The 14336-nt window shown below is 41.5% G+C and overlaps 1 protein-coding gene across 2 annotated transcripts in view; it reads right to left on the bottom strand.

The window, feature by feature from the left end:
• LPIN2 (lipin 2) overlaps positions 1-14336 on the bottom strand; it is a 96325-nt gene that overhangs the window by 21290 nt on the left and 60699 nt on the right. For both annotated transcript variants that reach the window (XM_066247574.1, XM_066247573.1), the window contains exons 5-8: positions 10832-10939; positions 9664-9787; positions 7313-7655; positions 3012-3111 (exon numbers count right to left, since the gene is read on the bottom strand). In XM_066247574.1, coding sequence (XP_066103671.1) covers positions 3012-3111; positions 7313-7655; positions 9664-9787; positions 10832-10939 — 675 coding nt within the window. The remainder of the gene's footprint in view (positions 1-3011; positions 3112-7312; positions 7656-9663; positions 9788-10831; positions 10940-14336) is intronic.

The following is a 14336-nucleotide window of genomic DNA, read 5'->3' on the forward strand; positions in this document are numbered from 1 at the left end:
CAGAAAAAAACAAGAAATACATGATTCCATACATTGGTGGAACATAAAAATGAGACTAAGAGACATGGACAAGAGTGTGGTGGTTACCAAGGGTGGGGGGGGAGGGAGGACATGGGAGGGAGGGAGGGAGAGAGTTAGGGGGAGGGGGAGGGGCACAGAGAACTAGATAGAGGGTGACGGAGGACAATCTGACTTTGGGCGAGGGGTTTGCAACATAATTTGATGACAAAATAACCTAGACATGTTTTCTTTGAATATATGTACCCTGATTTATTAATGTCATCCCATTACCATTAATAAAAATTTATTAAAAAAAAAAAAAAAAAAAAAGATCTTCAGGAAAAAAATCTCAAATTTGATCAGTAGATGGCAGCAGAACATAGCTATGTCAAAACTAGAAAGCAGTTTCAAAAGCTCTAGTTTTGTATTTGAATCAACAAAAGATTTAGGTTTCTGGCAATGTTCTGTCTTAATAGCAATACACAGCCATATCACAATACTGAAATTAACTAGAACGTGCTATGTATTCACAAGCACTCGTTTCCTCTTTATCCTGGGCTCACAGGTAGGGTCCCACTATAGTTAGAACGTTACCAAATGACTTGAGTTGATGCGGACAGAAAGAGTAGGCTGTGCCCTTCCCAAGCCTGGCCCCTGAAAACTACCGCAGGTGACCCTCTCTCCTTTCCCCATTGTGGCCCTAAGGGGATGGTGGAAACTCAAGATAGAGGGTTTGTGCTCCTGAATCCTTGTGGGCAAGGCCTCCCAGCAAACACCCCACTGTTGGGAGTACAGTTGACCCTTGAACACACATGGGTTTGAACTCTGCAGATGTACGTGGATTTTTTCCCATCAATACATTGTCAGCCCTCTGTTATTTCTGTGTTTCACATTGATGATTTCAACCAACTGTTGTGGACCGTAAATGGTCCACAACAAATGGCAAAAAGCCTTTGTAGATTTGAGGCTTAGCAAAAGGCTAAGTTCCCCCCCCCTCCACCTCCATATTGGCTATGATGCTGAGTATTTGCACCCACTTCACTTGCTTGCTGAAAGCAATTTACATGCCCTTCCTCTTACTCTTTGTTCAGATGTTGGTTGGTTTCACTTATGCATGGTGGGGGATTCCTGTTTATGCCTTGGGAGAGTTCCTGTTTTTGCCTCGATGTCTAACTATGTATCAAGGACTTCCTTGATTTGCATATGTCTATATAATAAAGCAAACTCGGGCTATGGGGCACTGGGATATTGCCATCAGCATTGAAGAGGCTTCCCGATCCCATCCCTTTTTCTTAATCTTGCACCGTTCTCACTCAAGACCCAGAATTACGAGCCGCGCTGGTCCACGGCAACCAACCATGGATTAAAAACAGCATTTTCTGGGGATGTGGAGGGCTGACTATAGGCATTGTTCTACAGCATTTTATACAAGGGACTTGAGTATCTGTGGATTTTGGCATCTGCGATAGATCCCAGAACCAATTCCCTGTGGACGGATGACTGCAGGTAAGTTTTGGAGGAGTCAAAAGTTATATGTGGATTTTCAACTGCATGGGGGGGATGGCACCCCTAAACTACCATATTGTTGAAGAGTCAACTGTATTATTACACGAACAAGAAATAAACTTCTATTGTAAGCCACTGGGGTCTTGAGTTTTATCAGAGCAGCTAGTGTCTCTCTAACCAATGCAACCATGACATACAGGGAAGACATCATCTGACTCAGCATGTTGCTAAATCCACAAGAGTGATGTGATTTCAAGTTTAATTACAAATACTGGATACTCAGTCGAGATAACAATGAACATAATCATAACAGAATACGTGCTTATAAGCATTACAACAGTTCACTATCTTTAAGTATGCATGAAATGTCTCAAGAAATAATTCGTTCATGAGGTAAGAAACTTACCTGATGAACAGGCAATGATCCTAAACAGTAAAATTACAACGGGGCAAAGTAGGGTCTCAGTGCTTTAGTCACTTTCCCCATTTTTTAAAAGGGAACAAAGAAATCTCTTAGGAATCCTGATGTAAGTAAATGATTGAGAACTGATAAATCTGAAAGAAAGTGACAATTCTAAGACAGTTTACATTTTAACTTTCTTATTTAAAAAATGGACCAATTTCAGTTCTCTCACCTTAAAAACCCAACTACTACTTCAAACGAAGTGAATATTTGAGACAAATTTAGAGAGCTAGTAGGAAGGAGTGTAAGCATCTTCCAAAAATATCTGTAAAAACTAAGTACTTCACATCAATCCCATCTTTCTAGTTCAGATAAAAACTTAACGTTTTCCAATAATTCATTTAAGTGTTCACGTGTGCCTATGGTTCAGTACTGAGTATTCAAACCACACTTCCACAGGGAACACTGTTTCTTTGTAGTCATACGGTATATTGAAACGGAGTTCCCTAAGAACGAAAATGAACTTGGGAGAAGAGTACAAGCAGACCCTAGAGGAGCTTTCAGAGTATTTAGGGGGAAACCGTGAGGAAGAGGAAGGAAGAGTGCCAAGAGGCCGCTGCCCTAGGAATGTGGGGGCACAGGCCAGCTGCAATGGTGCCTCACCAGACCCAGGCTCGAGTTAAGACAAGGCGGGCAGCTCAGACTCATTGAGGGACTGAAGGCATTCTTTGTAAAATGTTTTCCAATAGAGATACAGTACCTTTAAAACACATAAGGAATGAGACAAATGCTAATGAACTTCCTGAGGCACGCTGAGTTTGCATTGTTAATGGTGCTAACTGGAGCAATATCCATACCTTATGTGGGTTTAACAGCTTGTTACACTGAAAATGTCTTCACAAAAAGGTAGTTATTCACCTCAAATTACTACAGTAGGAACAACACACTCACAATTTCTGAATCTTCTAATTTGAAGCAATCATCTAATGTAGCTAAATGACATCATCATTTTGTTCCTTTCTCTTAGACAAAACGTTTTGCCCTAGAAATAGCCAGAGTATTTCAGAGCTGTTCACCCTTCACTATACAAGGAATACACTACCTTTTAGGGAAATAGAGAGCTGCAACTTCAGGTTCTAGAGCCTTTAAGTCATCTAGGTAAATATCATCAGGTCCCTGGTGTTGGCTTCTCTTGTGGACACCTGTTTTTATAAGAAAAACACATCAAAGATAAGAAATTCGTTATTCTTCATTTACAACTCTGCAAAAGACCCCACACAAAGGTTTGTAAACAGTAACACTGACCATGATTTGAATTGGGCGTCATTTTTAAGTATCAAATAACCTTTTCATTTGTGTTGGTCCTCAATCATCCATGCCAGTGTTACACACATAACAGTTACACACATAATAGTTGCTCAATAAACATGTCTATTTACTCATTTTTACTCATTCTTTCTTTTGCTGTTATATGAATAATCCTGTCCCCTAAAAATAATATTTGATAATAAAGATTTTGTATATTTGTAGTATAATTAAGCAAGGCCAGACTTGATGAAATTACTGGCAGCAAGAAAGAAGCCATTATTCTAAAAGCATAAAAGAAATGTTATTGAGGAATAGATATTCATATGGTGCCAAAGTATTACCTTCTAATTGCAAAAGCACAAAAACCCTTTACAATGAATAAATTTGGCAGACAATACCTTAAACAAGTGATTACATTTAGCATCACTAATAGTGAGACATTATGAGACACTGCAATTAGAAGTACCCAATATATCCTATAAAGTAATCTTCAATTCAAAAGTAAAAGAATATGTAAGCCAAATCTAACTAAACCTTTTGACTCGTACTGCACACTATAGAAGTCACCAGCCACATGAGGCTACTGAGAACTTACTTTATAACAATGCAAAATCTCAATAATTTTTACATTGATTACATGATAAAATGGCAATACAGTGTGGCTTTACTGGCTTAAATATATTATTAAACTTAATTTTACTTGTTTATTTTTTACTACTTTAATTTGTGAGAAGACTTAAAATTATATATGCACATTACATTTCTATTAGAGCTAACTTCTAGTTGAAGAAAATATGGGGATGTCACCTTGAAAAAAAGTCCTACATCCGGAATGTAATAAAGCATACCAGACGACTGACTTGGCTCTTCAAAAGGTCAATATTGTGAGTGTAGAGTGGTGTGTTTCAACTGCCAGTCTGCAAAAGAGTTAACCACCCTGATGTATAAAGATTTCAACCCAACCCCCAATGATTAGACTCTATAATCTTCATAAAACATCAGGTTAGTTAAACTTTGGCAAACCTGCACAAAATTTCTGGTGCACTGGCGGTTGAAAAAACAGTGATGCAGAGGATAAAAAGGTGTAGGTAGTGGTGTGTGTTACGTATGAGGGAGGGAGGAAGAGTGAGGTTATTCAAAATAAAAAATGGAACGTGAACTTTGGTTTGGAAAAAACAGCTAACAAGCTAGTCTTGGTACATTTTGGAAAATGTGACTATGGATTCCTCAACATGACAATAGTAGCAGGTGTAAGGCCCAGGGCCACTGCTGCGTGGCCCTTCGCATGCAGGTGCAGGTTCCCACTGGGTTTGGGCAGCCAGTAAAGAAACAGTGGAGCCAAGAAGCAAGAAATGGTGCGTCATTCCCTTATTAAAGTCTCGCACAGGCCGACGAGCAAACACACAGGAAACCACTTCCCTCATCATTCACTCAGCGCTCACAAAGCCCTGACACATTATCCGGTTCCACAACCAGGAGAATCTTCTCCGGTTCCTCCTAGAATCAAAGACCTCACCAGTCTCAGCGGAGCTCACAAAAGCCCCTCAGCTCTGGTTCCCCAACTGCACACTTTCTCTCTCTCTGCACAAACTGGCCTCTTCTTTGGCACTCTGCATTCCCTCTACTCTCCTGCAAAATATGGCTTCTCTCTTTTCAAAACTTCCTGGAGAGAAAACCTCTCCTGTAGCAAACATTAGCAAAACAATGGTTCCTCACAAGCAGGAATGCAATCTGCAATTTGCAGTCAACCGCCGGCTCTAACAATAGAAGTGAGCAACTCAAAAAATACAAATTTGACAAACTCATTTGCCCAACATACAGTTAGGTAGAGAATGTTCTTATTCTTAGGAAGTGTATCTTCTTGAGGTGGTAAACACAATACAACATACAGATGATGTATTATAGAACTGTACACCTGAAACCTATATAATTTCATTAACTAATGTCACTCCAATAAATTCAATTTAAAAAGTGTATCTTGGAGTATAGAAAGGTGAAATGACATAATACTTGCAACTTGTTTCCAAATGGCTTGAAATGATAAACTTTATGTGTGGGAGTAGTGAGACAGACAGTGGAGAGAGTGAGAGAACACGGGCGAGAGAGAGAGAGAAAGCGTGCAAATACACATCAAACTTTTCATAATGAAAGGCTGGGGGTGTGGGAAGAATGAGGCCAAATGAATGGTGGAAACAACTCAGTGTTCCTAACTGGAGTTAGTTCCTACACTATGTGCTAAGAATGGGGGGCGGGGCGAGGGGTAGTATTTCCTAGAATATAACAAAGCATTCACCTTCAATACTGCTCTTCCTCCCTTACCATTCCTGAGAACAGAATCATGGTTATGAGCTTTTGGTGCAAGAAGTGCTGATCTATGAAAGAGAAGAGTGCCGAGTGATGCTGGATCCTCAGCTCGATGACCACACTGGGACACAAATACCCTTGGCCACCAAATCCTTTTATTTTAAGTACGTTATTTCTGAGTGACCCTGAAGGTCCAAACTTGTAGTGAATATTTATGAAATCAGTTTGTGATGATCCATCCTCTGCTGTTAGAATTCTAAAAAATGGAAGTAGCCACCTGGCTATATTTAGGTGAGGTTTTATTTCCCTAAAAAACAGTCCAGGGCTGCCTGACCAGGTGGTGGAACAGTGGATGGAGGGTCAACCTGAGATGCTGAGGACCCAGCTTTGAAGCCCTGAGGTTGCCAGCTTGAACACGGGTGACACCATAGTTGCTGGCTTGAGCAAGGGGTCAGCGGCTTGGCTGGAGGCCCCTCAGTCAAGGTATGTATGAAAAGCAATCAATGAACAACTAAAGTGCTGCAAATGAGTTGATGCTTCTCATCTCTCTTCCTGTCTCTTTCTCACTAAAAAAAACAGGCAGGGCGGGACTCCAGGGCTAGTGTTTTGATTCTTACTATACCAAGTATCAATGAATAACTTAGTAACTTTATAACTTTAAATAGAAGAATGTTCTGATTTATTAAACTTATATTCCAAAAGCAATATAGAGCTGCTGAGCCAAGAGTGGGACCCTACCTTGTTTTAGAGGGAAATAATCAATGAAAAAAAATACATGCTAACAATTAGTGTACATTTATCTCTATATCTCATATTATTGGGGGAAAAAGAACACACTTAATTTGACCTCAACTAGTTACCAGATGTTTTATGTGAAAATTTTTTCTTTAATTTTTTTGTTTAAACATAATGTTTTAGGATTCCACTTCACTTTATTGACATGACTAGTCATTTAAAGGGGTTAATTTTTCTCATTAACTTAGTTAAATGTATTCATTAATTTTTTCCCCCTACAGTGCTTGTCCAGGGCCTACTGAGTAGCAGCAGTCGGGAGTGAGCAGCGAGGAGTCAGCCCTGCTCCACCAGTGGCTCCGGGGCTGCAAAGGGAAGCCATAGAACACAAGAAATCCCAATAGTGTGTGACAGGTTCTGATCGGGGTCACATCATGTATTATCTGAAACACTGAAATAATTTACCATCTGTTGGACAAATAAGTTTGTATTTTTTGAGTTTGCTCACTTTTATTGTTAAAAAAATGGCGCTGGGCAGCCACGTGTGTGCTTGCCCTCAGAACGGGGCAGTTGATTGCAAATTGTGGGTTGCATTCCTGCTTGGGAGGGGCCCATGTTGCTAATGTTTGCTGGAGGAGGGGTCTTTGTGGGCCCAGGCAGTTCTGCAGGGAGAGCGGAGAGAATGCAGAGTGCTGAAGAAGAGGCCAGTTTTACAGAGAGAGGTGTGCAGATGGGAACCAGAGCTGAGGGGCTTCGTGAGCTCCACTGAGACTGGTGGGGCCTTTGATTCTAGGAGGAACCGGAGAAGATTCTCCTGGTTGTGGAACTGGAGAATGTGTCAGGGCTTTGGGAGCCCTGAGTGAAAGGGAAGTGTTTTCCCTGCCTGTTTGCTCGTTGGCCGGTGCGAGACTTCAATAAAGGAACGGCCCACCATCTTTTGGCTCCACTGTTTCTTTACTGTCTGCAGAATCCAATGGGAACTGACGGCCACGATGGCAGCAGCCTCTGGTCATACACCATCTGAGCAGAGTACCTGGTGTCAGATTAAACAACAATTACCTTTCTTCTTTGATGGCGAGTCCACTTTAGCCGCTGGTTTGGATTCTGAGGGGGCCTCCACTAACGACGGGTTAGGAAGGTGGTCAGCATCTAACGTGGAGGAAAGGTGAGGCTCCGGGGAAGGCTCGAGGAGTCCCGCAGTGCGAGCTGCGTTGCTCACCTGCTTATGCAGGGCTCTGGGCTTGGGCTTCACTATAGTACAGACCATCTCCCCCATGGACACATCCTCCTCGGCTTCACTTACGAGGTGGTCCTCGCTAGGAATTACCCGAAAATGGGTCTTTTCTGATGGTGTAATCGTAGCTGTCCTAGGATAATGGTCAGATCTCTCTCTTTTGCTGACCTAGAAAAAAAAAGTTGAATTGTTTAAAAATTAAACTACTTTCAAAGATGTTTGTTACAGTCTATTTCTTAAGTTGGAAGTACTCGTTTTATTTAAACAACACATTCAGTAAATATACATCATTTTGTGTGAAATATTTCATAGTTAAAAAGTGGGGAAAACTAGTAACTGCATTTTGTCCAATAGCATCTTTATAAAAGTAATATTTGTAACTGTTCTACTATGAAGTGTCCATCACTGGCAAAGACTGAGGAAACAGATGAAATATATATATTCTAAGAAGGAGGATATTCATTTTGAAGGAGAAAACTTGAATGCTACAGGCTCTGTGAAAGCAATATAACATGTCAAATTAAAATGTATACCTGAAATGTACATTATAAACCAAATGTTACTTTTTTGATTTAGTGAGAGACAGAGAGGCAGAGACAGACTCCCGCATGCCATGCACCCTGACTGAGATCCACTTGGCAAGCCCCTACCAGGTGATGCTCTGCCCAGCTGGGATGCAGCTCCATTGCTTGGCAACCAAGCTATTATAGTGCCTGAGGCCAAGGCCATGGAGCCATCCTCAGTGCCCAGGGCCAACTTTGCTCGAACCATGAACCACTGAGTCACGGCTGTGGGGGTGGGAGGGGAGAGAGAGAGAGAGAGAGAGAGAGAGAGAGAGAGAGAGAAAGAGAGATATGGAGAAACAGTGGTCACTTCTCTTTTGTGCCCTGACTGGGAATTGAACCCAGGACTTCCACATGCTGGGCTGATGCTCTATTGCTAAGCCAACAGTCCAGGGCCTAATTTTAGTTATTCATTTTAGAGAGGGGAGAGAGAAAAGGGGGAAGGAGCAGGAAATACCAACTCCCATATGTCCCTTAAACAGGCAATCCCGGGGTTTCAAAATGGGACCTCAGCGTTCCAGGTAGACGCTTTATCCACTGCACCACCACAGGTCAGGCCAACCAATGTTACTTAAAAAAAAAAAAGTAAAGGTGAGCAGTGAAATCTCAAATGCAATCACATACATAAGCTAAATGTGTATTTTTAAAAAACAAGAGGTCTAAACATTCTCTTTCAAGAGACAGACAAACACCGTATAATTTCACTTACATGTGGAACCTAAAAAATAAAACAAGAAAACCGAAATGAGACAGAAGCAAACTCATAGATACAGGAAACCAGCTGACGGCTGCCCGAGGGGAGCAGCTGGAGCGCCGGTCAGAAAGGGGCAGGGAGTGAAGAAGTACGGAATGCCGGTTACAGGTCAGTCACAGGGACGTAACGTGCAGCGCAGGGAACAGTCACTAATATCATACCAACTAGGTGTGAGGGCAGATGGTTACTAGAGTTAAAGTGGTCACTTTGTAAAGTGTACAAATACTGAGTCGCTACGCTGTGCACCTGAAACTAATACAGTACTGTATGTCAACTGTAAAGTAAACGAAAAAAACAAAAACAAGAAAACTTAAAGTTGGGTTAATTCACACACAAAAAATAAAACTCTCAATAAATGAATAAATAAAATATGTATTTTTCTAATTCTTCTTTCATTATGAATCTGCAAAACAGCTTTCACAATTCAAATTCCTGCTAAAATTTTAGTGTGGAAATTTTAGTTTCTTTTAGAAATCTTTTACATTTTCCTTACTATAATGTTAGTTAACAATCAACATTACAGTATTTAATAAATAGAAACAGAAAATAATTCTAGGTTCCTTGTGTTGTAAACAGTGCAAACATGAAAAATGTTAACTCTGAATTTACTTATGTGTGCCCTTGGCCAGATAGCTCGGTTGGTTAGAACATAGCCCCAAAGCACAGAGGTTGCCGGTTCAATCCCCGGTCAGGGCACATACAGGAACAGACTGGTGTTCCTTCTGCCTCTCCTTCGCTCTCTCCCTTTCTTTAAAATCAATGAATTTACTTAAGTGACCACAAGAGGGCACTGCCATCATTTATGTTCATATGAGCTCCGTCAGGGACGGATACTCTGTAGGAAAACAAACCCGTGTACCTTGGTGGACTCTGGGAACCCGCCCCACGTCCACTCCATGTGGGACTCGGATCTGAGCAGGCTCTCGGCAGGTTTCACTTCCAGCTCGGAATCGCTCTTTGGACATGCTGCTGGGGAATACGGGCTGCAAACACAGTACAAAGAAATGGAATGACTCTAAAGTCAGGAACTTCAGTGTTGCTGAGCTCAACAGACGAAAAGTAAATCTGAATATAACAACTGTATCCTGAAAATATAAAGGCTATAAAAAAGCATCAATTATTTCTTCCTCCTGAGTTTTTTAGTAGTCATAAAAACATCAACCAGAGCCCTGGCTGGTTGGCTCAGCGGTAGAGCGTCGGCCTGGCGTGCGGAGGACCCGGGTTCGATTCCCGGCCAGGGCACACAGGAGAAGCACCCATTTGCTTCTCCACCCCCTCCCCTCCTTCCTCTCTGTCTCTCTCTTCCCCTCCCACAGCCAAGGCTCCATTGGAGCAAAGATGGCCCGGGCACTGGGGATGGCTCTGTGGCCTCTGCCTCAGGCGCTAGAGTGGCTCTGGTCGCAACATGGTGACGCCCAGGATGGGCAGAGCATCGCCCCCTGGTGGGCAGAGCTTCGCCCCCGGTGGGCATGCCGGGTGGATCCCGGTCAGGCGCATGCGGGAGTCTCCCTGTCTCTCCCTGTTTCCAGCTTCAGAAAAATAAAAAATAAAAAAAGGAAAACAAACAAACAAACAAAAAATCAACCAGAAAAATTTTTATAAATCATCCCATTTGATTCTTACAATAAATCAATTAAAAAGGTCATTGACAGGAGAGGAAGTCCATGGAAAACATGAACATTACCACATAAGAGAAACTGGGTTTGAGCACAGACCAGAGTGGGACTGCACTCTTCACAATGTTATCCACAGCAGTTAGTCCTGTAGTTGACATCGAAAGATCAGAGCTTTAGAATTGCAGAGGGCCAAATTCTATGCTGATTATACAGCTGTACAGTGGGCTACATGGCGAGAGTAAGTCAGATCAAGTTTAGGAACAAAGTAATTATTAAGAGAAAAAGTCCCAATTCCGGTTAAAAGTACACTTTCAATGTCTCTACTGTGTGAAATTGAAAATATCATTACTGTCCAGTAACAGAAAAAGCTATGTTTCCTGTAAGAAACTGAGAAATTTTGAAAATACTTACTTGTCCAGAGGGGACCAGTCTCCATCAGACAAGGGGTAGTGATCCCCAGAGTGGAAGAGCAGGGGCTCCTTACAGTCTTCTTCCTTTAAGGAAGCATTCGAAGACCCTCTGTGAAGGAGGAACACAGAGAAAGGCAGGAACAATGACACTATCCACTGCCACACCATCTAAATGATGCAAATTAAAAAGACTAAATGATTAATAATAACCCTCTTAAAATAAAAATATGAAAGTGGAGGTGACTGATGTCACCCACCATACCCTACGACAATCACTATTTAAATATGGGATAAACAGAGGTGGAAAGAAAGGATGTGGTTAGAAATTCATTTTTACCTCTCTTAGGGACAATGATTCAAAAGCTAGAAGAAAACTGAGGCTTTATGTATATATTTCATTTAATCCTTACAAATCTAAGATAATATTCTACTTTCAATATTAGGTAATCAAGAATCCACAAAGTTTAGTAACTTGTCCAAAGTAAAAGAGCTAGTAAGTCGCTGGATTCAAAACAAGTAAGCCCTTGTTTCCACCAGACTCTCCTGGGAATTACCAGAAATATAAGAATATCAACTGGGCCCTGGCCAGTTGGCTCAGTGGTAGAGCGTTGGCCTGGTGTGCAGGAGTCCCAGGTTCGATTCCTGGCCAGGGTACACAGGAGAAGCGCCCATCTGCTTCTCCACCCTTCCCCCTCTGCTTCCTCTGTCTCTCTCTTCCCCTCCCGCAGCCGAGGCACCATTGGAGCAAAAGATGGCCCGGGTGCTGGGGATGGCTCTGTGGCCTCTGCCTCAGGCGCTAGAATGGCTCTGGTTGCAACAGAGCAACGCCCCAGATGGGCAGAGCATCGCCCCCTGGTGGGCGTGCCGGGTGGATCCTGGTCAGGTACATGCGGGAGTCTGTCTGACTGCCTCCCCGTTTCCAACTTCAGAAAAATACAAAAAAGAAGAAAAAAATAATCTTAGGTTCTCTGCACTTACTTTCCAGATATAATTTCTAATTAAGTCTGCTTTGTTGGATTAAAAGTAGAGGTTCCTGCCTGACCAGTGGTGCCACAGTGGATAGAGTATTAACTGGGATGCTAAGGTCACCGGCTTCAACGCAGGCTTATCCTGCTTGAGTGTGGGCTCAGCGGCTTGAGCGTGGGACCATAGACATGACTCCATGGTCACTGGCTTGAGCCCAAAGGTCTCTGTATTGAGCCCAAGGTCGGTGGCTTCAGCAAGGGGTCACGGGCTCAGCTTGAGCCTCCCCAGTCAAGGCACCTACGAGAAGCAATCAATGAACAACTAAAGTGATGCAACTATGAGCCGATACTCCTCATCTCTCTGCCTTCCTGTCTTTTTGTCTCTCAATCTCTCATGCTTAAAAAAACAACAGTAGAGTTCCTTTCTGATGGTGTGGTCTTAATCTTCCATTGTTGCTATTGCTGGTATTTTATGCATTTCTATTAGTAGCATATTTTATATATTTGCTTTATATAAATGTTACAGCACTGTCTAATATGAAAAGTCTCTTCCCTCCAATAGGTAATTTATGCGTAGGTCTACGTTTTGAATAAACACACACGCGCGTGCACACACACACACACACACACATCCTTTGGAAGGACAAACAAAGCTTTTGTATTACATTTAAGCCAAAAGCCCAATTTTAGTAAGGGACAGAGATTCATTATGTACAGCTTACACAAAGCCCTGTGTAGTTTAAAGCAGTGGTTTTTAACATCCAGTCCATGGACCTATGCTGGTCTGTGAAAGAGTTCATCACTGTGATGTAGGAAGATTACAGACCCAAAGATGACAGATTCTATAATCTTCACACAATGTCAGGATGGTTAACTCTTTTGTGGACCGGCATGAAATTTCTGGTGGACTGGCAGTAGTCCATGGACCAGTGTTTGAAAACCACTGGTTAAAAGCTCTCTGATTTCCACCAATTGAGTCTGACTTATGAAACAGATATAGCAACCTCTCTTGCTCTCTTTAAAAAAAAGCACCAGGTTGTTACTATGCTGTACACCTGAAACTACTGAAACGAATATTATTGAGTGCCAACTGTAATTAAAAAATAGAAATAAAGTAAAAATAAAAGCTGCAGGTTGTTTAGCAGTTCTAAACTTAGTTCTATTATGTTATAATAAAGGACTTTGTTGAATACTTGTCAACAAAACTTTGAAGGCAAAAGTTTTACTTCAGAGTCCTTTCTGATGAACCTTAGGAAAATTTTAGTTGGCAAAAATATTTCCAGGTATTAAGTCACTTAACGGAATATTAGTGTTAATCCAATTAAAATTAAGCTACAAGTGTAGTTCACGCTTTTCTTAAAATAACATGTTTCTTGCACACTACGCATTTAATATAAATAAACTAAAACTTTTAAAGAAACTCTTTACACTGTTCTTAATAGCACCAAAATCAAATAATAAAAGATCTCGTAGGGTCTCCTGGTATATTCTCCTAGCAAAGGGAGCAGTAAATAACCCTGAAGAGACTGAAAGCAGGAGAAAAGAAGGGTACGAGTTTCTGTTTAAGAAACTGTGGTACTTTTTATTAGCTTTAAATTATCTGGAAATCAATGACACAAACAGAGAGTTTATAACATTTATAATTAAGTCCTCCCCAGCTAGTATTTTGATACTGACCAAAAAAAAAAAGAAATCAACCGAATTTGTTATTCAGGATTTTAAAATTGTACAGGTATAGTTTACACTGGTCGGTAAAGCTTAAAGTACTTTTCGCTTTCTGTCATTTGTTGTTTATTTCTTACAAAGTAATTCTGCATTCTTGGAGAAATGAAATCAAAGTCTATATTTAGTATAGGAGGACTGAGAAAGAGCATTACAAATATTACAGTTGAAGTGGAATAAAAGATGAATAGGGTCCTGGCGGGTTGTCTCAGCGGTAGAGCATCGGCCCTGCATGTGGAAGTCTCAGGTTCGATTCCCGGTCAGGGCACACAGGAGAAGTGCCCATCTACTTCTCCACCCCTCCCCCTCTCCTTTCTCTCTCTCTCTCTTTCCCTTCTGCAGCTAAGGCTCCACTGGAGCAAAGTTGGTCCAGGTGCTGAGGATGGCTCTGTGGCCTCTGCCTCAGGTGCTAGAATGGTTCTGGTTACAACAGGGCAACACCCCAGATGGGCAGAGCATCACCCCCTCGTGGGCATGTCAGGTAGAGCCTGGTCGGGTGCATGCAGGAGTCTGTCTGCCTGCCTCCCACTTCTCACTTCTGAGAAGGAAAAAAAAAAAATAGTTCATATATATATAAAAAATTACTATCAAATGTAAAATTTTGTTCCAGAATTTAAAACTCAGATTTTAAAGTTTTAGAAAATGAGTTAATGGTTTTGCCAAAAAGAGATTATTATACTTGTTATTTATTAACAGAGTATAATTATAATAATAGATAGCATACTTTTTTTCCTGACTTGACCATTTAAAACAAAAGCTTAATAAAGCGTCGACCTGGAACACTGTGGTCACCGGTTCGAAACCCTGGCCTTGCCTGGT

The sequence above is a fragment of the Saccopteryx bilineata genome, chromosome 11, assembly GCF_036850765.1.
Source record: "Saccopteryx bilineata isolate mSacBil1 chromosome 11, mSacBil1_pri_phased_curated, whole genome shotgun sequence".
Taxonomy (NCBI): domain Eukaryota; kingdom Metazoa; phylum Chordata; class Mammalia; order Chiroptera; family Emballonuridae; genus Saccopteryx; species Saccopteryx bilineata.